The 27,926-nt window shown below is 45.8% G+C and overlaps 1 protein-coding gene across 3 annotated transcripts in view; it reads right to left on the minus strand.

Moving 5' to 3' along the window:
- The window catches only part of PPP1R1B (protein phosphatase 1 regulatory inhibitor subunit 1B), a 58,502-nt gene extending 32,609 nt beyond the window's left edge, over window positions 1-25,893 (minus strand). For all 3 annotated transcript variants that reach the window (XM_063137917.1, XM_063137916.1, XM_063137915.1), the window contains exons 1-4: window positions 25,754-25,893; window positions 15,769-15,829; window positions 10,209-10,231; window positions 1,512-1,587 (exon numbers count right to left, since the gene is read on the minus strand). In XM_063137917.1, coding sequence (XP_062993987.1) covers window positions 1,512-1,587; window positions 10,209-10,231; window positions 15,769-15,829; window positions 25,754-25,846 — 253 coding nt within the window. In that variant the 5' untranslated portion in view covers window positions 25,847-25,893. The remainder of the gene's footprint in view (window positions 1-1,511; window positions 1,588-10,208; window positions 10,232-15,768; window positions 15,830-25,753) is intronic.
- Window positions 25,894-27,926: the final 2,033 nt, after the last annotated feature.

Below are 27,926 nucleotides of genomic sequence, written 5' to 3' on the forward strand. Positions count from 1 at the left end.
CTTAGAACGTCAAGTTCCCTGGCAGCCTGAAAATATTTTTAGCAGAAACGGAGTTTCATGCATGTGTGATAAACAGGTTACAAAGATGGTGGCTTTTGAGGCTAACATGTTTGGAGGAATTATGTATTGGTTGAAGGCAAGCTGGCCCAAAGTGTGATAATTAGCTGCATTCCAAATGATGCAACCAGAGTTCATCAGTTAAAATCAATTAAGCAATTATTTTTAATGCATCAGCTGCTCCTACCTTTGATACCTTAGGCTGCAGAACATGTGTGCATAGGTGTGTGGAGGGCAGTTAATCAAATTTTGCATTTTAGGGACAGATTATGAAGTGGTACAATAAAAAAAAGCACAGGGATTTGGGGAAATGTGGCAGAACTGACTCCTAGATTTGAGGGGTGTTTAGACATGGAACCCCTTAACAAGGAGGAGGCTGTCATGCTGCCTCTGATCTTCTTGGGATCTTTCATATAACCCAAGGGGCATTGCTGGGTGGGTCGGCCTTTTGTTGGTCTTGGGGCCCTAGGAACTGGCTGTTGGGAATGGGGAGAAAAGGCATGTAGGAACAGAATGAATAAAGGGACATGCTGTAAAAGAGGAGCATGGAGAAAGACTAGAGTTTGTGGAGGTATCAGTAGGATTATTCTTAATAGAAACCAAACAACACGCATAACAGGCAGAATGTTTACTTTTCTTGAGTTTTCACCTGCTAAATTTCTATAGCTCAGACTCCTCTTAAAGGCTCAGAAGAAGGTCCAAATCAGGAGAACCATAGATTTTTCCCAACAGCCACAAGCTCTAGAAATTTAATATTTTTTGTAAACTAGTTTGCACTCCTCATCATGACCATGCATATGTTCAGACCACTTTAGGCATGATCCTCTTCCAGAAACTGACAATTTAGTAAGCTGCCTTTTTATTTTACACCACAGTTCTGTTTTTTCTCTGCAATGCAGTGCTTAAATTAGGTAACAAAAATGAGAGGTTGTGGGGCTAAAGCCTGCCTGGACACTATTTCCTGCAACCTCTGGTACACCATTCATTTTCTCCTCAATCTCTCTCCCACAGCCTACCAGGAAATACCTTCTAAAAATGTCCTATGAGCAAATATCATCAGGATACTTCCCTAATCTGCATAGTCTTCTATAGCTTGCACTGAGCATACTCACAGCACCCTGCTTATCTAAACAGAATAGTGGCTCCATACAAAATGCACATTTTGAAAAACCAGACAGATGCATTATCTACTTCTAGCAATGTATAAATAAATACCTGCATATCATGTACTACCATAAAATCTAGGACAACCAACTATAATACTTATAGTTCCCTACTTTCTTCAGATTTGGCTGCATGTACATTTATAAAGCATTACAAAAGTAGAATTCCAAGAATGTCCTGCAAACTGTTAGTCGCCCAATAGCTATTGCCAATACGTAATAAATATTTCAAGCTGCACTCCAATATTAATGCCCAAAAGGTATGTAATGGACAATTCACAGCTACCTTACCTTTAAGAGAAGGAGGTGTGTAGACACACGGGGAGTTTCTTTTGTTTTTAAGGTGGTAGCCTTCACCCAAAGCTCTCTGGAAAAAGAAGAGGAAATGGAGTCAACAGTTCAAAAGCAGAACAATTCTCCAAAGATTTCCCAGAGGGTCTAAGAGTAGAGATGTGACTTGAAGTATGAAAAAAATTAGGAAAGCAATTATAATCATTTGTTAAATTACGACATTGGCATCAATCCAGGGAGCTCTTTTGTGAGTGCACATGGCTTTGTGTATGTGCTTAGGCTGGCAATTCACATGGCTCTTTTTTTCCCAGCAGCTGCTCCCCAACACCCTGTCAGTAGAAGCTGCTTCCTAAACATGTGGGGTTCTAAACAGGGCTGTAACCCAATTACATCTCAGTCAATTAATCACATGGATTTTAATTGATTAATCCATCAATTAAATCTGCATGCATTTGCAGATGAATCAAACGATAATTCTGGGGAGAAAAAGAAGCATATTTTGTTTTTAGGTAGTGCTTACAATATGTCACAGTGAAGCATAATCTCGAAGATGCATTCTTTCCTTTGTATAAGAGAAGAGGGAATGCCTCTTCTAAAGATAATGCAGTGTTTCCTATGTACTTGTATTAAAATAGTCTGGATCCAGATTTGGGGCGTCATCAGACGAGTGTTTTATTGCACACTCAGTGCTGGGCACTCATGGATTTTCGTAGGTCCCTCTCTCGACATCATCTGCGTCCCATGCACCTCCTGCCCCTTCTAGCCTTCTTCACGCAACAAAAAAACCCACCCCAGTAAATCCAATTTATTTTTTCAGATGGAAGTTGCCGCTATCTCCTGCTGTGTGCAGGAAAAGCAGTGTGATCAAAATGGCCCACTGAATGGGCAACACGCACATTGTTTACTTCCTCTTTTAAAAGAGGAAGTAATGAGGGACAAACACGTGGGCAGAGAAGCAATGGTAAGGAAACTGAAACATAATTTTCCCCTGTGTGATGACGCTCTTGGGTCATAGTTAGAGTAGATCCACTGAAATCAATGGGGTATTAGTCTCATTGTTTTCAAAGGGTCTACTCCAAGTATGACCAACTCTGGATCCTATCCAGTGAATTCTTTTTTAAAAAAATCTGTTGTTCATCCTAGCCAATTGATTGATTAAACATCACAGCCTTAGTTCTAAAGTAGGCCCCAAGACCATGCAAACTGCAGCATGCTTCTCTGTGCATGGGCCACATTTTATTGCTGAGATTAAGAATGATAGGGAGATCGATAATAAGATTGTGCCATAACAGGGCAGTAATATAATGGGCTCCCTCATAGACAACTGTAATGATGATCACTTGGCAGCAGATTAGTTAGGTTTGCAAATAGGAACATGGAAGGGATAACAGAGTTAGTGTAACAGACTGGGGAAGGAGGGGGGCTTCTAGATGAGGCCTTCTATTTTACAGAGGTTCAGATGATGCTTTTCATTTGTAATCTTTGCTCCTTCCATCGTTTTCCTTACTACAGAAAATCTGTTAAGGAGGTAAAGATGGAAGAGCTGCGCAATGCCTTTTGTTTGGTAGCGCAAGGTGTCGTCCTTGGGAAACACCCAGCGCTATGAACCAGTAAGTCCTTGATTCAAATATCATTCACCTCTCTCACAAGTTGGTTTAGGTTGCCTTAGGCAAACCACTTCAGTCCTCCATCTGCAATACAAAGGCAATAGCATGCCCTTTCTTACAGAGTAGTTATAGGAATTGTGAAACAATGTACAGTATGTGAAGAGCTAAATAAGTGCTTAGTATTATTACATGGGTTCCTAATGGATGGGGACTGTAACTGTTGCCTGCTTACCAAAGGATTTTAAACCCTCTGCCATTTTCTACCAAATGCCCTACCCAGCTAATCTGCCTTGCAGCTGGGGTTTTCTTGTCACTTTTCATTCCAGGGACGGGACTCTCACTAGTTTTGACTTGCATTGGTACAGCACTAATGGACAACTTGACTCCCTAAGAGAAAGAAAGGGACCTTCATTTGCAAAGACACACAGTTGTCCTGCTCTAACTTTGGTGACATTTCCTTCCCAATGTCAAATACTGTGATTGGTTTGATAAGTGTAAGCAAAACCTGAATCCTGAGACTTCCCAAGAGAAATTTTATAGGGTCAAAAGTCCCTCACTACAGCATCCTGTCTCTATCTGGAGCAGTTTTCAATGTCCCAATAAAACAAAGAGTGAGGATAACAATTAGAATGCTATTTTTAAGTTTCCTTTGAGATGACTGGAATTATGTTGTTGTTTTTCTGAATATATCTTTATTTTATTTAGTGATGCTTGTTTTAGACCTAGACTGCTAAAAGGCTCTCAACAGCCTCAAACATGGGGAATATGCTACAGTTCATACAATGTGCAGGCAAAATAGGCAGTGGGTTGGAAAGTTGTGCTGAGCCAGAACTGGAGGCGAGGGTGGCTTTTGCATACAATTTTGGCCCCAGGAAAAAGTGCTCCACCTTTCAGTATGGGGCTTGAAACGGGACAAAAATGTTTGTGAAATTTTGCGGAAGGAGGTGTGTGTGTGTGGAGAGAATGTATCTGTTGCCAAGACAACCAGGAGACCCTCTCGGTTGGATCCAGACTTAGTCATACTCAGAGTAGACCCACTGAAATAAATGGGACTTAATTTAGCCATGACTAACTTGGGTGCTATTAATTTCAGTGGGCTGACTGTAAGTAACACCAAGTCTGGATCCAACCCTCTGCATCTTCCTGCACTGTCGTGTTTTTATTGCAGCATAGTATGGTAAGATAAAGTGTCTGAACCATATGCAAAAGTCATACACTTTGAATTAAAAGAATTCTCGGCGCAAGAATTGGCTTTGTTTACCAGAACTGAACTGTGCTCACAGATCTTTGAAACAAAAATGCACTCCTGGTCTGTCTGTCACACACTGAGCAATATAATTGGGGGAGTGTTGCCATTTTGTTGTTGCCATTGTTAAACAATTGGGAGTCAGAAACCTTTGCCAATTTACTTCACATCAGAGTTGGGCCGTAGCTAGACCTAAGTTTTATCCTAGGATCATCCCAGGTTCGTCCCTGCCTGAGCACTGGATGCCCTGTATGGCACTTAAATGAACAGGTTTGACCCCAGGACAATCCTGGGATAAACCTTAGGTCTAGCTACGGCCTAGGTCTACATTCTACCCACCACTGCCTCACACCGTTTGCATCCAGATGAGCCTTTTATTGTGCAATCACATTTCCTCATTCATGGAATTCTGTGGGGGGTCCACATGATGTTGTCTTCAATTTATGACTTCTGTTTTCTAGCTACTTCTTTTGTCTATTTTTCTGACCCCCACAAAAAAAATCCATTTGGAAGAAAAGACACAATAGCTGCACAATGTCTTTTGACTTGCTAGCACCAAGAGCGTTCTGCCTGGAAGCAGCCTGCAAAGGAGGGCCAGTCAGGCATAATGGTACTATGATATCATCACGTTCTTTACATTATCTGTGATTGGCTAAGATCACATACCAAAGGAGAAAGAAGCCTTAAACACACCAAACTGAAAATGGCAACAATCTGCAACAGCAGATTGGGGAAACAGTGACTGTGAAGAGAAGCAAAAGAAAAGAATAAATCATGTTTTAAAGCACCCTCCCCTGTGCAGGAGTCAGAAAACGCCTACTGAAAATACCCTTATTCAACCAGGCTTTCTCTGGCTTGCAATATAATTAATTGGTCATATGCTGCACCATCTTACTGTTCATTGCATTGCTTTGTATCGTTACTGTAGTTGATATTGGTTTTAATCGTGTATTTATATGTGATTTTTAATATTTATATATAAACCACCTAGATGTTGTTATATTAAGAGATGGATAAGTAAAATAAATAAATAAATAAATGTTAAGATTTGGGGAGGAGGGCACTTGAGAGATGATCTTTGAGTTCCCTCCAAAAAATATCCTTCATTCAGAATTTTTCCATTGGAAAGTCACCTGCATGTAATAATGAAACAAGCGTTTACAGGTGTCCACATTGGCCAACTCTTAACTATTTGTAGATACTGTAAAACCAGGCCCTCTTCACCTCAGTGAAAGGAAAGGGATGGTGGCAACTATCCTGTGGAGGGCAAAAGCGTCTGGGAAGGGGTAAAGTGGACTCATTACTGAAATATTCACATGGTTTGACCAAAGTACTCCACCCTTTAAAGAGGAATGAATCTATTTCTATTCCTTCCTCACCAGTGCAGGCCCAAGACATTCCCTTGCCTGAAGCAGAGCCCAAATTCATGTTTTCCCCCCTGACCAGGCCCACTGTTGCTGCACCATTTGGAGACAAATTCCTGCCTGTATTTATCCTCACCCCATTTCATCGCTGCTGGAATTATGTAGTTCCACAGGCCCTGTTCTTCATTTAACTACTCACTCTTCACAGAAAAAGTGTTAAGAAGTTAAACAGGATTTGTTAAAATGAGCGATATGGTTTTGTTTTGCTTTAAAAAATCCAAATTAGTAAGTCTGCAAGCTTTAATCAGAAAATGTAACAACTGAAGTGTTAGTTGTTTAATTGGTGATGGGATTTTTTTAAAGGCAGGGCTGAGAATTAAGTTCACACTTTGATTTTTGGAGACTATTTTGGTTCTTGTTGTGTTACCATGATGCAGAATAAAGGAGAGTTTTTAAAAGATGGCCTTTCCTTTGTTAAACTATAAATTCTCACACTTCTTTCAGTATCTCAAATATTTCAGTATCTTTAAAAAAGCAATATGAAAATATGTGGAATTTGGCAGCGCATTTTAAATTTAACCAATTAATTGTTTGATTAATCATTTAAAAGGCAGAAGATTAACTGAACTGAAGATTCTTTTAAATGTTTGACTGCCATATACCTTAGCCTTCATCTGTCGAGCCAATTCTTGTCTCGAAAACTTTGCTGTTTGATTCTGGATCTTATTACATTTTGGAAAATGTCTCTGGTCCCCTCATTTTGGATTTGGAAACAGGTGAAAAAGTTATGAATTACGTCTGACCTCTGCCAAGGGCTTTACCTTTTTAAAATAAACTGCCAAATGGGGAATGGGGGCAGGGAGGCAAACATACTCAGCGATTAAAGGGATAATCTGATAAAACAACAGACAAGTCATGGGGCGAGTTTGAAAAGCAGCCAGTCTTTCTCAAAGGCACTAAGCTTCTGGCTCCTGACTTTCTGTCCCCAGGATCCCATTCCAGTATGGCACTTTCTCTTGTATTAAAGAGGAATTTAATGTGATTGAAGATCAAGGGGGAGTCATGGAAAAATGCAGGCAGAAATAAATTTGCTCCATAGGCTTGGGGGCGATGGAGATGGGGGCGGGCGGAGGGGGGGAGAAGTTTGCAAGCTAGACTTTACTATGGGTGCTTTTATTCTGAGTAAATTCCAAGGGCTCCTAGGGCAGTAGAAGTGCTTGGCTGATTGCAGTGTGCAGCCAAAGGGCATACAGTGAAGAAATGCAGAGCTATTGAATTGTAATCCACTGGCAGGGGCTAGCCTTGCTGAGAGAGTGGGGTGGCTGATTGTTTCTGTTCTCCCCAATCCTCACTGATAAACGGTTTGGATGATGTGAGCTGTACAGCTCACAAGGGGGCAACTGAGGGGGGGCAGGGGGCGGGGAGGGAGGGAGGGTCAGCCCTCCCACCATTGCTGAAATTGGCAAGGTGTGTAGGGTGGCTGCTGGGGAGTGTGGGGTGCGAAGGAAGAAGGGGCTTTCTTCATTCTTTGCCTTGTGACTCACCAATCTACATTTTTTCCTGAATTATAATTGGAGGCGCGCTCAACTCTTACACTCCAAAAGACTGATTTGTAAGAGTGTGTCACAGTAAGACTGATCTGCCTTCAAAGGTGTCCACCCCCTGTGCTTCTGAATGAATCATTAATCATCTGAGCAGGCTTCCAGATTGGAAAGAGACAAGCCCAGAAAAGTGAAACATTCGCAGGCCCAGCATCAAGGGCTGGCACTATCAGGCAACTTTCAGTAGCCCCAGCTTTCAGGAAGCTCCACTGTTGCCCTTTTCCCAGTGCTCCCCTCAGTGCTGGACCTTGAGTGGCTGTGGCTGACGCCTGCCATTGTAATTCCCTCAGAATGCCTCTGGGGCCCCAATGGAGGGTTGCTCCAGAGTGATCCTATAATGGGACCACAGAAGCATTCTGGGGAATTTTAAAAGCAAGTGCCAGTAGCTGCACTTGAGAGCTAGACTGGTGTTTTGGGGTGGGGGGTGGGGTGGGGGTGAAGCTGATAGTATGCCTACCTACCTACCTGCCACTACCAAGGTGAGGTAAGGGGAGGCCAGTGTGGCTGATGCCTAGGGGCTCACCTTGGGAGGGGCGCTGACAGCCTTGCCAAACCTGACCCTGGCAATGTGATGTGAATGGGTAACTCTGCTGCAGCTCTCTGTCAGGAGTGACTGAATGCCCCAGGGCAGATATGAGGCAGAATTACCTGCTCCGGCAAAGCAGCCATCTGGGAGGAGAGACAATTCTACCCTAGCTGTGCCAGGGATTATACTGTCATGCCCATTGCAAAGACAAGGCAGAATTACCCACCAAGCAAAGGCTGATAGAAGGAAATAACCCCAAGAGCAATAACTTACAGAGAGATACAGCAGGCAGCCTCTCCTGTGAGTGAGTACTTTGGGCTCACAGAAGGTTTCAGTGGTTTAATTCTCCCCCCCCCCCACAGTTTGCTGGGTGTCCTGGCTTAAAGTATGGGCATTCCTAGGCTAATTAGTTTCAACTCCCCTGGGAGTTCTTCCTTTACAGGTTGAGTCCCGGTGTGAAGGTCACAACATGGCACAGGAAACTGTGTTGCTATCAGGGCTGTCATAAGCAAATGCCAGTTGGTGTCCCTGACATTCACACAACCATCCTAGCCAGCAGCCCAGATTGCAGTGACCAGCCATGCTAGCCAGAGAAAGAAACTGCATTTCCCCAACATGTTGAGGGGAATTCCTGAGGGTGGATGATGGGGAGATGCGATATTTTCCAAACAGAACTGGTTCCTGGAAGGAAAGATATTTGGATCCCATCCATTGATTGCACTGAAGCGTGAGGTTTTATTGCCATGTAAACAGTGTCTTGAAATGTTCTAAGCCTTTGCTGAAAGAAGAAGTCCTCCATACTGAGAAATTCTGCCACTCCTGATTGCAGATACTTGGGGGGTATGTGTGGCTATGACAGCTAAGTAGTGAGGGGCAAGCACCCTACATCTTCCTCAGACAGCATACACATGTGTAGAGTAAAAGTGCACACTTTTTTGTCACTGTGTAACCTATGCCCCAAGATATCATAGCGTATAGTGGTTTTCAGAGTGTATTCTCAGGAAAACCAGGATTCCTCAGATACATGTGTCCTCAATAAGATCACTGTTGGGGAAACAAGCTTCCCTGAAAGACAGCTTGCCCACGACCACCCATCTTCCACGGTTCCTGGCCACTGTGTGAACAGAGTGCTGAACTAGATGGACCCTTGATCTGATCCAGCATGGCACTTCTTCTGCTCTTATATTCTTACAATGTACAAATGAATAATGGGTATGTTCTAGAACAACGTTTTCCAACTTGGTGATGTCCAGATGTACCGGAGTAGGCTTTCCAGAAATCCCAGACAGCATGGCCAATGGCAAGCTAGACTGGCCACTGGGAATTCTGAGAGCTGTAGTCCAATACATCTGGAGGGTATGAGGCTGGGGAAGGCTGTTCTAAAAAGGTAAGCTCTCAGTTCACAAGGAGCAATGGTGGGTTCATCAGATCTGGCAGTGCTGCACATCTCAGAGCCCTCTGCAAAGAGGGTGGATGAGTTGAAATGGGTTCCATGGTAAATCACTTGAAAATCACACAGTCTATGAGAGAGGAAAATGTGCACACTCTCAACCCCCAACACACACACACACACAGTAGTGCATGGGCTCCCTTTATGGGCCACTCCCCTGCCCCAAGCCCCATCTCTGGCGGCTGCCAGGGGCTTGGAGAGGAGGTGGAGGTGGAGGGAGAAACCCCCACTGGGATTTTCCCACTCATCTTCCCAAATTAAGGGTGGGGTGTGACTGGCATGCAGGGGAATCCCCACTTTGGTTCCCCTAACGTCATGGGCCACTTGCTCTCCCACTTGGAAGGGTGCACGGCACGCTTCCCCTGGCCGAGGCCTTGGCTGGAGAATCGCTCCTTCACCTGGCACCCTGGCTAGCTGGTTCAGCTTCAATACACTCATGCTTTCCTGGCACACACACTGAAGCTGAGCTGGCTTGGCTTTGCCTTCCTGATGGGAGAACCCTAACCCTAACCCTTGACATCATTTGACCCATGAAGGACTTTCTAGTGGTTGAATCATCTGGCCTACCATGCAGAAGTAGTTCCCACACCTGTATTCTTTAGCACACATCTACAAGGCATATCAGTTTTATACCAAATTAACTCTCACGGCTTCCCCAAAAAAATCCTGGGAACAGTTGTTCGGTTAGGCTGCTATGAATTCTCTATTAGATATCTCTGCCTGCCCACCCCTTAGCAGAACTATACTTCCCAGGATTGGTGGGGGTTTTTTTTGTGTGTGTGTGTGTGGAGCTTGTTAAATCAATTTAGGTGTACAGTGTAGATATGACCTTATAGCTTTCATCCAACTGCACCTTCCTTTTCACCCCACCTTTCACTCTTGGTTATAATCCACGATACTGACCTGGTATGGGGTTGCTTCATCTTCTGTAATGATCAGGGTGAGTAGGCAGAATATGTGGAACAAGAAGAAAACATAACGTTGTCAGTTTAAAAAGAAGACGGGGTGTGAAGAACAATTCTCATTCTAGGACACGGGGGACCCAAAGGATTAAATTCATGGCTCATGGATGTCTCAGAACACTTTTGGGTTGGTGGCACTGAGGCCCAATTCATGCGTTCTTGCAGCTGGGCAAGCTATTTGTGTGAATGGCTCCATGTTTGGTTAATTCTAATGATGCCTATGCAAACCATTAAAAGTGGTACTGGAATTCATCATAAGGTAGCCTTTGCAGACGACAACCCTCTATTTAAACCAGTCCCTGTCTGTTTTAAAGTTAAGGAAACAGAACAAAGCAGAGCAGGCAGGTGCCTTGGAATTAGGAACACAGGAAGCTGCCTTATGCTGAATCAGACCATCAGTCCATCAAGCTCAGTATTGCCGATACTGACTGGCAGCAGCAGCAGTTTTTCCAGCTCTTTCTGGAGATGCCGGGGATCAAACTTGGGACCTTCTGCATGCAAAACAGGTGCTCTACCACTGAGCCACAGCCCCTCCCAAAGTTGCCCATCATCAACAGTTAGCACTTGGTTAACACATACACATTTTATGCCAATCCACATAATCTTTTATCCTCTTTTTTGTTGATGCATCAGTGGCCATACTAGTGGATAGCCATGGTTAAAAACTCCTCAGGCTATACAGTGAGCACTTATGCATGTGGCTTGCTGCATGGAATCAGCTCCCTACGGTTGTGTTCAAGTAACACCCACTCAGCTACTTGAATTGATGAACCAGGCTGGAGTGTTTTCTCCTATAGCAACTCCAGTTAAACCAATTATGCACAGGATGAAAGCAGCTGTCTCCATGCTTAGTTATTTAGCACAGCGTCCACTAGTGAAAGGAGCTAACAGTGAGTACAGATCAGGTTCCAGTCAAATGGAATGAATAGGTGGAAAAAAGAGAGCCTCCATGATTTTAAACATCACTCCTTTGCCCAACCTTAATCGCACTGTGATTTTTTAGATCAGACGAGGGTGGAGTTAGAACAAAGAGAGGACTCGGAAAGGAGTTCTCAGTGGTTGTTCTTCAGTTTATGTATTGTTATATTTAGATCTGCATTTTTTTCCTCTTGCAAGGAACCTAAGGTGGCTTACATGCCCCTTCTCTCCATATGATCCTCACAACAACCCTGAAAAGTATGTTAGACTGAGAGACAGTGATTAGCTCAAAACCATGCAGAGGGCGGAAGGAAGTACCGCAAATGGACGCAGCCCATTTAAGTGAGTAGTTTCCTTTTATGTGAAATTGGGTTGACTGCTCGAGACTAGGGTGACCATATGAAAAGGAGGACAGGGCTCCTGTATCTTTAACAGTTGTATTGAAAGGGAATTTTCAGCAGGTGTCATTTGTATATATGGGGAACCTGGGGAAATTTCTTCTTCATCACCACAATTAAAGCTGCAGGTGCCCTGCCCTCTTTTAAATCTGGTCACTCTAGTACAGCTCCTGCAGCTTTAACTGTTGCGATGAAGAGGGAATTTCACCAGGTTTTCCATATATACAAATAACACCTGCTGAAATTCCCTTTTCTATGCAACTGTTAAAGATACAGGAGCCCTGTCCTCCTTTTCATATGGTCACCCTACTCGAGACCAACCTTAGGAGTCAGGGTTGTGAAAGACATGCAGTGGCAACCCACCCATGCACTCACAATGGCCACCAAAGGCCAGCAAGTCTGGCCTCCCATCCAAGGCATACTGGGAATTGCAGACATAAACCTTGGTTTTTATTAAATTCTTTAAAAATACTTTAAACCTCAAATTCTGTGTTTTTTGGATTTTTCTGGTACATTGTACAACCACCTATCAGCACGCCAAATTTCAAGTTTCTAACTCATCTGGAATTGGGTAAACATTTCCAGACATACATTGCACATACATGCTTTATAGGTAGACATATATAACCGTAGCTTTCCCCCCCAACATAGTTTTTTACCACTATGATCCTTCTTGCATAATCCCAAAAGAGAGAGAGAGAGAGACTTTGCATATTTAGACTTAGGGTGGTCAAGTCTCCTATTTTACAGAGGACGGCCCTCTATTTGAAGGTATCCTCTATTTGAAGGGCTGTCCAATTCAAATCTGCTTTAAAGATCAAGAAATCGAAGAAGGGAGCACAGAGACCTTGAAGTTGCCCATCCTGGACAGCAAATTTCCAAATTTACTTCTTTACTTATCAATTAGTACACTTTATTTGAAAATGTTATGCAAGAAGTGTCCAGGAACAGAGGCGTTTACACCTCCTAAAGAAGCCTGCTTTACATTTTGAGACCCCTGCACCCAGAACACAGGAGAGTTCAGAGTCAAATTTGCATCTGCCCCAGGAAGTTGTAGGAGAAAACTGGGAGGTTTGTTTTAGTGCTGTGCATGGACGCCCCCCCCCCAATCCGCTTTGTGTCCTGATCCAGAAAATCTGGATCGGGCCTGATCCTCTTTGCACTGCTCCGCCGATCCCCCGCATGGGCGGCGGCGGTGGCAGCAGCGCCAGGTAAGCCACCACCCCACCCCCTTGCCTGTGTCGCGGGCTTCATTTGAGACCCCAGCTTGAAGCAGAAGAGAAGGCTGCGGCCTCTTCTGCTTGAAGCCGGGGCCTCAATTGAAGCCCGCGATGGACGCAGGTAAGGCTCCAAGTAGGCGAAACCACCACCCCCTTACCTGCGTCCGTGGCGGGCTTCAAGCGGAAGAGAAGGCTGCGGCCTCTTCTGCTTGAAGCCGGGGCCTCAATTGAAGCCCACGACGGATGCAGGTAAGGCTCCCTCCTCACTGCCCCCTTACCTGGCTCTATCGCCGTTGCCACAGGGACTGCAGCGACGGCGCTAGTTGAGTCCCACTCCCGCCCCCACTTACCTGTGTCCGGAGCTCTGGATTGAGGCGATCCTCTTCGCCTCGATCCGCAGCCCCCCGACTCTCTTCGCCTCCACCTTTTCTGGAGGCGAATCAGGCTGCCTTGCTCCTGCTTCTCTGAACTGAAGAGAAGCGGAGCACAGCCCTAGTTTGTTTCTTACGGTTTCGTATTCTCTGGGTTGCAAAGCCAGGGTTGGGAATGAGAACGCAACATGTTTGAAAGCCTTGGGCAGAACCACCTGAATTGCTGTATTTTCTGACCTAGTGGTTTCTCAGCAGGACATCAGACCTTCACTTTGCTATTCCTAGGCAACAGGAATTCATGCCAAGGTGGCATTGAACATAGCAAGGACCAAAACTGATGAGGCACGGAATATCTTTGTTCAGATTTCCCAACTGTTTTTAATTTCTTTAAAAGCAACTTTGGAGAGGCCAAGATTGAACTGGGACCCTGGCTCTGGGGTAGAGGGCTTTAATCCTTTCACCCACTGTTTTCTTGATCCAATTGCCCCCAGACCAAGCTTCCATTTGCCCCATTAGGGTAAGGATTAGTGTACCAGGACATTGCCCATAATGGGATAAATGGCACCTAGGGAAAGTATTTTGGCTAGGAAAAAGGGCACATGGGTTCTCCCAGTACCAAGACCCAGTTTAATTCCTAGAGCTCTGCAATTGCTTTTAAACAAAATTTTAAAGGATGGAAAATCCAATTACAGATCTCTAATGTTTTATCTAGTTTGTCATTAGGAGAATTTTGCTTCCACTGTAACCCAATTAACAATGTTCAGTAGTAAAGTTCAAACATGCTTGGAACTTATGCCCTGTAAACACAGAAGCATTTCTTTCTAAACCCCAAAGCCCCTGGAGGTTGTTTGTTTGAGCAGGTGGTGAATGGGAGGCACTCTGTATATGTTTAGAGGTGCACTTGTCTTCCACCAGTGTGAATATTTATTTATTTGCCATACTTGTACACAGTTTAAATAGTAAAATCTCTTAGCAGTTTACATATAAAAAGCACATTTACAAATTCATATATACCATATTTCTTTGATTGTAAGACGCCATCGATTGTAAGACGCACACTAATTTCAGTACCACCAACAGGAAAAAAAACCTAAGACACACCTGCGATTCTAAGACGCACCCCATTTTTAGAGATGTTTATATGGGGGGAAAAGTGTGTCTTAGAATCGAAGAAATAGGGTAATACAACACTAAAACATTTCAACTTTAACATCAAATGTGAAATAAAATGAATATGCAGAGTGGGAGAACTACTTCTTTCCACATCTCAAACTGAGCCATGAGATTTGAAAGCAGAAGGTTTTCAGTGCCTGAATTCTGCCCTGGATCATTTGCAGAAAGCACATCTGTAGCACAATTGCATGCAGAAGGCCCCAGGTTCAATCCCTGGCATCTCCAGGTAGGGCTGAGAAAAAATATCTACCTGCCTGAATCCCTGGAGAGCTGCTGCCAGTCAGCGTCAGCAATACTGGGCTAGATGGGCTGATATACGGCACTGCCGGCAGCTTCCTATGTTCTAGCTGCTGCTTTCCATCCCTTCAGTCATTTGAGGTTAAAAAGTAGCACTTCTAGAGTAAACATAATAGTATCTGGGAATGCATCACCAGCCAAAGGTCTTGTTTCAGAAATTAAACCATTGTGTTACCCACTGCATGCTAAGAGAAACTGCCACTTTCGTGACCCAACCCTGAGATCTGAAACATAGCCAGTCCCTGGCAAATTTCAGCTGAACAGTTCATCCACTGTTCTGACTGTGAAAGTTTCCTGGCCACATAAACATAGTTGGAGGATGTGTTATGGAATGTTCCTTGGAAGGGAACCAGCCCGAGGAAGAGGTAGATGCTGTCCTATACGCCGTGCCACCTCCCCATCCCCCCATAAGACAGGAGAGCTATTTTACAGAAGAGAAACACCGATTTTCTCCTCTATTTTTACTCTGTGCTTGTCTTACAAAAGTGGAAATGCTTTATTTCTGAATCTTTAGTTGTATAGTATCAGCACAATCGTATAGATATCTACTCAAAAGAAAGTTCCATTGAGTTCAATGGAGTTTACTCCTGGGAAACTAGACAAAGGATCACTCTTTAAAGATCAGGGCATATTTTTTAAGCGACAGGGTAATGTAGCAGCTAAGAGGATGAACTGAGAAAGCTCCCTCCCAGTTTAAATTCCGCCTGAGCTGCACACTCACTAGACAAAGTCCAATACTTTCAGCTCCAGCCTTCCACCCCAATGAATAATGTGGACTTATTGGCCAGTACCCATTTACAATCTTACTTCCCTGTTTTGGACCTGCTGAAGTTTCTGGACTGTTTCAAAGGTAGCCCCATGTATAACACATTGCAGAAATCCAGATGAGAGGTTATCAGAGCATGGATAACTGTAGCTAGGCTATCTCTGTGCAGATAAAAATGTAGTTGGTGTATCGGCCAAAGCTGATAAAAGGTGATTTGTTCCACTGAGTCCACCTGTGCCTCAATTGACAGTTCTAGATCCAAGAGCACCCCTAACCTGTAAACCCTTGACATCCTGATAGGATTCCCTCCCACACACCAAGACCTCTGCCCTCCTTGTTCAGAAGAATCAAGACTCACCAGGCGATGAAGTTTCTGAAAGCTGGAACAGCAAGGCTGGTGTTGGTCTTCGCCGACGGATCTGGAACGGGAATCATAAGGAAAGTTTGGTCAATATATTTTGGGGGCTGGGTCTTGAGACACCCTCCCTCCATCCCTGCCAGTTTTGCCTCTAGAAATTCACAGCCAAACTACCGCAACGTATTCCACTGTGGGGCTGCCCTTTTAGTATGTTTGGGAGCTATGACTGGCGGCACATTTATAGGCTGGCCATGTGTTCTACTTTATAGAGCACAGTCCCATACTGAAGGGCTGTTAGACGACAGTCCTCTAGTTGAAGGTGCCCACTATTTGAAGGGTTACTCTTACCAACCGAAGTTTAAATATTAAGTGTTGAAGTTGCTATCAACAGTTAGCACCTGGCCAGCAGACTGAGCAGGCACAGAGTCCCCTGGTCATGGTCTTCTCCACTATGGTGAGATGTCTTGTATTTCTATTTGAATGACAGTCATTATTTCTAAATGGGCATCTATGCAGATATATTAGCACATGCATATTTTATCCCGATACATATCCTATTTTGTCCCCTTTTTTGGTGATGTGAAAGTGGCCATCCTACGGGTGTGGCCACTGGGAACCTACTGCACCAGTGCTCCAAAGTCCTTGAGCCTTGAGGGAACAATAAAAGGTGTCAGATTTGGCCTGCTATTCCTGTTCCGTCCTACAGGGACAGCCCAACCATGCAGGGAAACTAGACCAACCTTCCGGGGACGCTGCCCTCAGCTCTGTACTTGGAGAGGCAGCCTCTGCCTGCACTTTTGGAAGAGGCCCACCAAGGCTGCTTGGTTGGCTAGGCAATCTTTCCTGCATGCCAGCGGACATGAGTGGGAGCCTGCTAATCTCCACTGACTGCCCAGAGGAGAGGGAAGGAAACAAAGGAGTAACAAAAATGAATAACAAAAATGAGAAAAAAGTATCCAGGTTAACTCTTCATAATTTAATGTGTTATTGGTAGACTCCATCTGCTCAGCACTTCAGAAGACTTGGGGGGGGGGGAGTTGGAGGGACTTTAATTTGCCTTGAAGATTTTTTAAAAAACATCCCCAATCCCCTGGACCAGTCCTGCTCTACTCTCCTTTTTGCTTGTTTCCCTTGCATCTTTCTTCGCTTACTTCTTGCTGCCTATGTTGTCTCCCTTCCCACACTGTTGAATGAAAACTACCTTACAAATATCTTGCAGGTACCCCCCTCCCTCCCTCCCTCCCTTATGTTACTCTTTAACAGGGGTGTTGGACCTCCTTCAGCCTGAGTGCTGAATTAAATAACAGCAAAGCTCTCTGGGGGTCGCATCCTAGTGGTGGGTGGTGCCAAAGGCAAAATGGGGTGGGTCCAAAATAGAGAAATACCAAAAACAGGCATATTTTAGCTCAAAGCTCTCACTGCCAGTAACTAGGCCTTGGGAGAGGGACTTCAGCCTTTTAGAATGGGGGAAATAACTGCAAAAACTAGGAAATCACCAAAGAATTGGTGGTTGGTTGGGGAAGAAGGTGGAGCCAAGAGAAGAGGGCCATGGCCATTTGAGGAACCCCTGAGGGATGGATCCAGACCCCAGGTGGGCCAGATTTGGCCCGAGGACTGGACGTTCAACAGTCCTGCTCTATAAACTGCCATGTGCATGGACGGCAACAGTAATGTCATGAGCCTGACATATGAGAGACACTGCTTTTTCTTCCCCATGTACAGTGCATGGGCCGGTACCTGGTCAGACCACTTGCCCCATCCAGGCCACTATCGTCTATCGTGACTGGCAGTGGGTGTCCAGGGCCTTGGGCAGAGGCCATGTTCACATGGCCACCTGACCCCTTTCAATGGGAGATGCAAGAGATGGAAGCCGGGGCCTTATGTGTGCAAAGCGTGTGCTCCTCTACCACTGAGCTGCAGCCCTTTCCCAGGCCCTGTCTACACACTGTTCCGAAGGCGCCCCGAAGCCCCTTGAGGGCGCCCCGAAAACGCTCGTGTAGTATGTACCTTAATCGTCCCCGGAAGAGGCGGAGGAGGAGGCGTGCTTCAGCAGCGCAGACTGTGGGCGGGCTGCTCCAGGCTCCATTTCCCTTTAGCCAGCAGGCCCTGCGAGAGCTCCCAGCAGCGGGGCTGGGTCGTGGGAGGGAAGAGAGCGGACGGGCGAGGAAGGGGAGGGCGCCTCCCACGCCCCCGGGACCGTGCAGGGGCCTCTGCCGCCGCTGCCCCTTTCCTTGCCCGTCCGCTCTCTTCCCTCCCACGACCCAGCCCCGCTGCTGGGAGTTCTCACAGGGCCTGTTCTCACATACCCAGTTCCCTCAAACTTTCCTCCTAGATCTTAATTTCTAGTCCCCTGGGCCGGATCTACACTAGTCTTATAACGTTGCTAGTGTCCCTTTCTAACGTGGTTCTCTGTATCGGTTCTCTGTATCACGGGGCACACTAGCGTGACTTACGTTTAGCTGTAACGTTACTGCAGGGCACATTGTTAAATCCTTTCTGTTGTTCTCCCTCTTCTCTGAGAGTAGCAGAGTTGCTGGGTTTGGTCCGCCCACTGCCTGCCTCATTCCTAACCAGCAGTGCAGGGCAATAGTCATAAGCACACACACACACACCCTCCAAAAACATCTTAACACAAGTCCCAGGGAATTGCCTGAATGCTAGGCATGTGCTCCACTCCTATTAGAAGCGCAGAAGCAGGAGCGAATTGGCCTGCTCCGCCTTGCCCAGAGGCGGAGTAGAAGCGGACCGCGGACCCCTAGAAGCAAGGCGAAGAGAAACGCCCATTTTTCGGAGCTCCTCTTTCAGGCGGACCGCTCTGATCGCCATCTTGAAATATTTCGCCCATAGATAACTGGGTTGTTTTTGAAGCTATCGTTCTGAAAATTCTTGTGCTTAGACAGTCGTGGATGGGGGTCATTTTGAGACTACTCTCAGCTCTGCGTCGTGCGGGTCGCATGCTATATTTTTTAAAAAATCGGGTCAACAAACAGGGACAGCGCGGGTCAAACGGCGGTTTTCGCCCATAGGATTGCATTGCGGAAAAGAATCGGGGATAACTGGGTTGATTTTTAAGCTATCGAAAATTCTTGTGCTTAGACAGTCGTGGATGGGGGTCATTTTGAGACTACTCTCACCTCTTTGTGTGGTGCGGGTCGCGTGCTAGAATTTTTTAAAAAGTAGGGTAAAGGCGGGAAAAAGATTACCTTTTCGATTGCTGAGGGGCAGAGTCAACTCCCGGTCATGATCACATGATCCCAAAGTTGGAGGAGGGGATAGGCAAAACGGGTAACTTGGGATTCTGGGGAACTTCTCTTTCTTAGTCTGAACGGACTTTTCCCAGTGTTTTTTAAAACAGTAGCCCCACCAAATGCACAAACACAACCTGTGAAATCATATAATAAGCCAATACTAAGAGATAGAAACATAGCACTGCTACCCACCCTAACTTTGGGGAACAACTGAAAAGATGTGGTGCAAGGGGATGAGCTCCCCTAGGGCATCTCATTGTGGACGTGCCCCCACTCTCTCCTGTACTTGGAAGGCCATCAGAGCCTTCCAAAGAGAGTAACCCGGTGGAGCAATGCCTATCATGAGTTGAAGTGAGCGGTCTACTTCTCTTAGTGGTGGAGCGATGCCTATCATGAGTTGAAGTGACAGTTCCACTTCTTAGCGGTGGAGCAATGGCTTTCATGAGTTGAACTGACAGCCTTGCTTCTTAAAAGACTGGTTGACCACCAGTCAAATTGGCAGCTGCTGCTTCCCCCTCCCCTGGGCACGTCCCCCTATTGCTGGTAAAAGACAGATATAGCCTTTTTAAAAAAGTTCTTCTTGCTGTTTATTCAGCAACACTGCTGCTTTTAATTCCACCCCTCCTTCGTTTATTTATTTATTCCATTTTATATGCATTACTGGCTTATCCTTGGCTCACTTCCTTATGCCCCCAGAAATGTCTGCTGCCTGCCTGCCTGCCTTCCCTCTCTCCTCCCCTGCCTGCCTTGCAGGGATGTTGTGTGTGTCTGGCTTTGACTCAGGGGAGAAGTCCTTCCTGCGCTCACTTGGAGTTTTGGAAGTTCCAAATCCATTTTTCAAGTGTGGAAGAAGATTCATATAGGTTGATCTCTACTCCCCAATTCATGGCATGTTGGGATTTCCTTTGAAATGGCCCCATTGAGAGGTCTGCAGGTTTAAGCCCCGCCAAAAAACAGGGGATGATGGGACTGCCTTGAGTCTCGGCGTGCGGCGTATGTATCCCTGGATAAGCTGTCATGGTGGTGAGTTTGAGGGGTTTTTTTAACGTGCAAATTGACGGAGCTATTGGAAAGGGGTGTGAATGGGTGTTGGATTTTCATAAATTCCCCAAAAATCAGGGGATGATGGGACTGCCTTGAGTCTCGGCGTGCGTATGTATCCCTGGATAAGCTGTCATGGTGGCGGGTTTGAGGTTTCTAACGTGCAAATTGACGGAGCTATGGAAAGGGGTGTGAATGGGGTGCCCGATTTTCAAAAATTCCCCAAAAATCAGGGGATGATGGGATTGCCTTGAAACTTGGCGTCCATGTGGACACATGGATAAGCTATCATGGTGCCGAGTTTGAGGTTTCTAACGTGCAAATTGACGGAGCTATCGAAAGGGGTGTGACTTAGGGTTATGGGTGGTGCGTTAGAGGTTAGAGCCCCGCCAAAAGTCAGGGGATGATGGGACTGCCTTGAGTCTGGGCGTCCATGTGGACACATGGATAAGCTGTCATGGTGGTGAGTTTGAGGTTTCTAACGTGCAAATTGACGGAGCTATCCCAAGGGGTCTGAATGGGGTGCCCGATTTTCATAAATTCCCCAAAAATCAGGGGATGATGGGATTGCCTTGAAACTTGGCGTGCGTGTGTATACGTCCATGAGGTGTCATGGTGCCAAACGTGAGGTTTCTAACTTGAACTGAAAAAAAGTTGTTTACTTTTTTAGCTTTCAATGCAACCCTATGGGGGGAAAAACGGAGCTCCGAGAGGAGCGGAGCGGAATTGGGCGGAGCAGGGACGATCCGAAAATCGCGGATCTGGAAGTGAAGCGGAGCGGGGGGTCCATGCACACCCCTACTGAATGCATAGTAGCCACCCACTTTGCTGAAGCTAAGCTGGGCTAGGTCTGGTCAGGGTTTGGATGGGTGACCAAATTGAAAAGTTTTAGCAGCAGCCCCGTTTTAGCCTGGGAGCAGAGACCCTTGTTAATTTTCCTGCACGGAGCTACAGCGAACCTTTGAGCGCTCCTCAGCTCCTTTGCAAAGAGGGGGGAAATGTTAAAAAACCACACACATAAAAAATCAACCGATGACCCAATTTGATTCAAATTTGGTATTTGAATTACTGTGCCAATTTTGGTGTCTTTATCTATAAAGCTTACGCAGATGTAAGCATTTGTTTAAAATCCTGCTCCTGCGCCCACAGCAGCGGCTCGGGCGAATCTTTTGCAAAAGGAGCACAATTAAGGCAGGATGCATGGGAGTACTTCACAATCAAAGCAGATTCTAAGGTGGAAAACTTCTGAGTCCTTTGCATGCAATTGTCAGTGATTGCACAGTATAACGCTGGTGTGATTTATCTGCTGTAGCAGATAAGGTAGCAAACGGGGCGAAGGAAGGAGAACAGGAAGTGGGCGGAGCAAACCCAGCAGCTCTGAGAAAGGGAGAGGAGAATTACCGGTAGGACGAGGCACATGAATCTGTAGCCACTCTGGAACTAAGAAATAGAACCTGTAAGTACAACTCATTCACAACGTTGGAGACCCAGGGTCACGTGACGCTGTGTGTCACAGTAACCCATTCAAAATGTTACAATAACATCAGTGTAGATTCCCACCAGATCATCTTCATTGCCCTTCTCTGAACTCGTTCCAATTTATCTGAATCCTTAAAGTGTGGTGTCCAGAACTGGACAGATTATTCAAGGTGAGGTCTGACCAGTACAGAATAGAGTGAAACTATTACTTCCCATGATTTTGAAATTAATACTTCTATTGATGCAACCTAAAATTGCATTTGTCTTTTTGCAACCACATCACATCGATAAATGATATTCATCTTGTGATCCATAATCCTTTTCACGTGTACTATTGCTAAACCAGGTACCCCCACACACCTTATACTAGTGCTTTTGGTTTCTTTTTCCTAAACGAAGAATTTTGTGCAGCCTTCTAAGGTATTAGCTGTCCCATCCAGTTTTGTGACATCTGCAAATGTAATAAACATTTCCCCTCCCACCAATTTGATGAGGAACCACTGTTGTGCACTCTTTGAGAACAGTCCCCTTCAAGGTGTGGATCCACCTAGTACTAACGCCATCTAGCCCACACTTAACTAACTTGCTAATCAGAATATCATGAGGAACTTTGTCAAATGTCTTGCTGAAGTCAAGATATATTATGGCCACAGCATTACCATAAACTACTATGGAAATTACCCAATCAAAAATATATAATAAAAATACATAATAATAATCTGGCAGGACTTGTCCTTGACATACATGCTGGTTTCCAGAGATCACTACAGTAGTGTCAAGGCGCCTATAGATGGAGTGCTTTATCATCTGCTCCAGAGACTTTTGGGGTATTCAAGTCAGACTGACTGTAATTCCCCAGATCTTCCTTTTTGTCTTTTTTTAAAGATAGTGACAGCATTTCCTCCAATGCTTCACCTGTTCTCCATTCTGGTACGGAGGACCAGTGCTTCCTAAGGATTGTCAAGCACGCAGAATAAATATAAGACCTACATGCTCACATGAGTACAGGGAGGGGTGGGGGAGATAAATGTTGGTGCCAAAAGTCTATGAAATGTAAGAAGTATAAAATACAAGATTTAATTACTTTTCTGCACCAATATCTACAACCTGCCCTTCGACCTAGAGATGTATGGATTTTGTAAAATCCATTCCCTCTGCATTGTGTGGATTGTCAAGTGGCTTTTGTTCCATTGTCCACTCATTGATGGAAGCTGTATTTCCCAAATTTGGGCAAATACTATTTGTGCAAATTTGCAAATCCCCCGCCCATGTACAAATCCCCCCACCCAAGTTGCACATTTTCATGCTTTAGCCTATAGGGTTAGTGCATATTTTGGGCCATTTTTTATTTTATGTATTTTTCTATGACTAAATTTGTGCAAAATTCCAGAAAGTAGAAAAGAAATGGTCCGCAAGTCTGCAGAATCAGCGTGAGTAGGGGAAAGCCGGTCCTCTGATGCCATGCTTCTCGCCTGCCCAAGGACCTCCACTTCCCTTACTCGGCTTCGTCCTTTTTCTTCTGCTGCCCCTTACGCCTGGAACGCTCTTCCAGAACACTTGAGAACTACAAACTCAATCACTGCTTTTAAAACTCAGCTAAAAACTTTTCTTTTCCCTATAGCCTTTAAATATTGAGTTTGTTCTGACTCTATACTGTTAGCTTTACCCTACCCGGTGCCTGTTTACACTTCCCTGTGCCTGTTTGCATTCTCCTTCCCTCTTTATTGTTTACTACAACTTATTAGATTGTAAGACTATGCGGCAGGGTCTTGCTATGTACTGTGTTTTCTGTACAGCACCATGTACATTGATGGTGCTATATAAATAAATAATAATAATAATAATAATAATAATAATAATTCATAGAAATCCTAAATATCAGTTGCTACCAATATTTAGCAATTCTGTCCTCTCCTCTGGCCACTTCCTTTCATTCTTTCTCTTTCTCTCCATATGTGGATGAACGTTGTTCAGTAGATAGCGTCAGCATTGATATAGTTAAGTTCCACTGGTTTCAATGGAACTTAAGTGCATATTTTTGGCTTATTAAGTGCATATATTATTTATGCCTCTAGAAATTAATAATAATTTCTGTTGCATGTCTACTATACAAATTATATTATTATTTTTATGTAACGTGTGTGTGTGTGTGTGTGTGCGAAGTTCAACCTGAATCTCAGTAACGCAAATTCTGAAAAGTAGCCACCTGTAAAGATGCATGCATGTGCTTATTTTGTAGAATGTGTTCTCTTCCACTGGTCATGGGGAGGAGCAAAGAGCAGGGCACTGAAGCCCCACCCCTTGACCACTGCAAATCCTGTGTAGCATCTATTCCAGAGATTTTGCCAGTCTTCTCCAACTTGGCACCCTCCATATGTGTTGGGCTACAATTCCCATCACTCCAGCCAGCCACTGGGAATGATGGAATTTGTAATCCAACACATCTTGATCAGGCTGAGGAATTGTCCAGCAGGCATTGTCCAGTTTATTTTCAAAGCCATAAGAGCTAGAAACTTCATTTGTCTACTTCCAGATGAGGCTTTTATGGCACCATCTCTCTGCCCCATTCATAGAATTTTAGGGGTGGGGAGTTTCCAGACATTTCATCTTCTGCTTGTGACCTCTCATGTTTTCTTACCACTTCTTCTGTCTTTTTCCTTAATGCAGAAAATCTGTTAAATGAGAAAAAGAAGGAAGAAGTGCACACCGCCTTCTAATTGCTAGCACTAGGAGCCCTCTGGCTCGAAGCACTATTTGTTGAGGAAATGAAAGCCAAAATGTAGATTTCTGCACTTAGTGTGGACGTCTGTGTTTGCACAGTTTGATTTGCAGAAAGCACATAGGCAAGTGTGAAACGCTGGGATTTGCATCAAATGTGAGAATTTGCATATAGGAGTATAAATAAAGCGGATGAAGAGAGTTTGTACACATACAGATTTTGGAAGATTGGGTATGCAGACATGTGTACATCCATGTAAGTGTCTCTTAATGTGCAGACATGTGTACAAGATGAATATACAAGAGTGAGCAATGCACATCTGTGTGCATGTGTGTGTGTGCACCTATTGAAAGGAAGAAACGAGAAAAGGGTCTTATTATATGTGTGAATGTATTTTCCTGTCAGGGTTTAAAAGTGCATTTTGGATGTATTCACGGGTTTATTTGTGTGCATGTATCAATGCTTACTTATTTAAATGCTTGGGTAAATATAGACATACATACAGTGTCTTGGGTATGAATGTATTTATGTTTACTTTTATTTATACCCCCTGCCCACATAAAGCATGTTCTCAGGATTGCTTACAAAAAGTGAAAATTACAACAAAACTAATTTATAAACAACAATAAGATTAAAACACCACAATATAAAAGAGTATGAATCACATTATTTATAGGAAACATACACAGAACAATATATATATTAAATAAACATATATAGGCACTTAACCTGATAACTCGGACATAAGTTTCATTTATTTCATCAGGTCTTCCTTCCACAAGATGGACTGGATCCAGACTTAGTCATACTTCAAGTAAATCCACTGAAACCAATGGGGTTTAAGTTAGCCATGACTAACTTAAGTCCTGTTAATTTCAACAGGGCACCGTTGTTGAAAGCCTCACCTGTACAAAAGCATTCCCTGTGTGCTCCAGCCACTGGGGTGGGCAAATTTTGTATATTTGTTTCTAATGTTCACTGTCTTTTGTGGACTGCCCAGAGAGCTTTAGCTGTGGGGCGGAAGAAGAAGAAGAAGAAGAAGAAGAAGAAGAAGAAGAAGAAGAAGAAGAAGAAGAAGAAGAAGAAGAAGAAGAAGAAGAAGAAGAAGAAGAAGAAGAAGAAATCTACTCTAAGCATGACCAATTTTGAATCCGATCCAGTGTTTAAGGCTCCGCTGGGTGGGGTGGGGTGCGTGCGGGTGCATTTCTGAGTGTGCATTAAAAAGCAGGCAGCGCATGGGCTACGCTTGTTTGCACGGCATGCGGAAAGATTCCCCGTGAGAAACTCCCGACGAATCCGTGCCAGTTCAGCTCACCCGCACTTTGCAACTCCTCGCTGGAGCCCGAAGATAGAATCCCGCAAAAGTCTTACTTAGAGTAGACCCACTGGGATGAATGGAACTTCATTCCAATGGGTCTACTCTAAGTAAGACTTACATGGGATTCTCCTCCGAGTCCCGAGACGCCCCTCCCGGCCGCCCCGGGCTCTCCCCGCTCACCATCTCCACGGCCCTGGGGTCCAGCTGGCTGGGGGGCGCAGGCACCGCGAACTGGATCTTCTTCCGCTCCTTGGGGTCGACGCTGGGCTCCATGGGGGCTCTCTGGCTTGGGCGCCGCGCGGGACTGAGTGTGCTGCCGCCCTTCCGGCGGGGGACGGCGCGGGCTGCCGGGGTGGCAGCGTCCAGTCCTTCTGCCCGGGAGAGAGGCGCGCGCGCCGGTGCCCACTTCTGGCTGGGCGGAAGGCAGTGCAAGGTGGCTGAGCTCCCGCCTCGCTCCTGCTGCGCGAGGGAACGGCGGAGGTAGCTCCAGCAGGAGGTGGGCAGGCGGTGGGCTGGGCGGGCTGGGGAGAGAAGGGGAGGGACGCTGGGCCTCTCTCCCGCGACGAGCGCGGCGGCGGCGGCTTAACCCGCTCCTTCTGCCGGGGCGGGCTCTGCCCCCTCCGCCGCCTCCCGAGCCCTCGGCGGGGGCCCCAGCGAGAGGACGCCCGGCCAAAGGCGCCCCCTGCCTGCCCGCGCTCTGGAGGGGCAGCAGCGTCGGCGGCGGCTTCCTTGGCACCGAGTCAGGCAGCAGCCAGCCCGGGACTTTTGCGCCCCCAGCCCCGCCACCGCTTTTCTTCAGGATCCCCTCTCAGCCCCGGGACGTACTGAAACGCGTGGCAGAGGACCGCTGCTGGAAGACGTGTGGAATCTGCAGAAAGGAGAGACTGTCTCTGAACATGTGCAGGCTGCCCCAACCACAACCAGCCTCCGCGCGTCTAGGGCTTCCAAGGCCAAAGCCGGCTGAGTCCCTAGAGGTGAAGCGCCCGCCGCCGCCGCCGGTGCTGGGCGGGAGGGCGGCCGGGCGGGCGCAGGATCTCCTGGCCATCGGGAGCAGGAGGGCGGCAGACGGGACGAGGGATGATTAAGCTCACCCCGGTGTCAGTGGCCCCGGGACAGGAGCCCAGCCTCTCGCTATGGTCAAACCAGGGGCGGGGGACTTGGATGCGGTTCTACAAAGTAGCCACTTTTTCCATTCCTGATGCCTCGGTTGCGGTGCATTTGTGGTCCTTCCCTTTCCTCAGCTTGTCACGTTCCAAACTTTGTTATTATCTGCACTGCGCAGCAAGGTCAGTGAGAGATGGCTGAGTCAGTGATCCGGGCAACAGAACCAAGGGGACAAACTACTGGGAGAGGGAGAATTGAAACTTTCCACCCATGCCATTGATTTGGTTTTCCTGCTGTAAATCCCCCCCAGCCCCCTGGAGGCTGGTAGCTCCAATGTCACTGGGGCAGTAAATCTGCTCCAAGTTTCAATCAGAACCTGTAACAGAGCTGTCCAAGGTCAGAACTCCTTTAAACTTCTGAGCAGATGCACGACCCCACTGATATTGGAGCCACCAGCTTCCACTGCTCCCCCCTCCCCAGTTGATAATTGTTCTGCAGGGGTGGGGGAACCCATAGAGATCCCCAAAAGAAAACACAGGAGATCAGATCATGAATTTTCCAGTGCTGCATTTAATTTGGCCCTTAGGGCTTGAGGGTTTGGCGTACCTTTGTTCTGGGGAGGCAGAATTCAATGGGTTCCATATACATTGATAAAAGCCCAGGAGAGGAGAAACAATTGCCTCCCACCCTGCCCCATGAGACAACTGGGGCATGGGGCGGGGTGAGACAGAGGCATCCTCCTATGATTTTCTCAGTTGCATGTCCTTCCCCTTGCTGTTTATTTAGGAAGGAGAGTGAAAACTCTGCTTCTGCTTTTACCAACAGGGCAACACAATTGACACCAACACTTGCTCCACAATAAGAGGCAGGTAGGTGAGTGTGCAAGACTAATGTTTGCCTATGGCAGACAAATACTGTATCTTGAGTGGCAACCTGTTGCCACATTGTGCAAGGTTTATGTCCACACAAGGGTCATAGACCAAGGGTACCAGAGTCCAATGCTCTCATGAGCAATGAAGCAAATAGGCACACGCATGCAAGAGCAATGCTCCAACAGCTGGATCCAAGCAGGGCTAAGGGATGGGGGAACAGAGGCAAACACACTGAGGAGGAGAAGAAGAGATAAAGACTGCAAAGCCGTATAGATTTCAAAGCCAATTCAGAGTGCTGAGCCAGATGTACACTAAGCAGGATATAACACTTTGAAAACAAATGTGTCCTGGGCCTGAACAATTGTCAATACAGTTAT

Source organism: Elgaria multicarinata, chromosome 11 (assembly GCF_023053635.1).
Source record: "Elgaria multicarinata webbii isolate HBS135686 ecotype San Diego chromosome 11, rElgMul1.1.pri, whole genome shotgun sequence".
NCBI classification, from domain to species: Eukaryota; Metazoa; Chordata; class Lepidosauria; order Squamata; family Anguidae; genus Elgaria; species Elgaria multicarinata.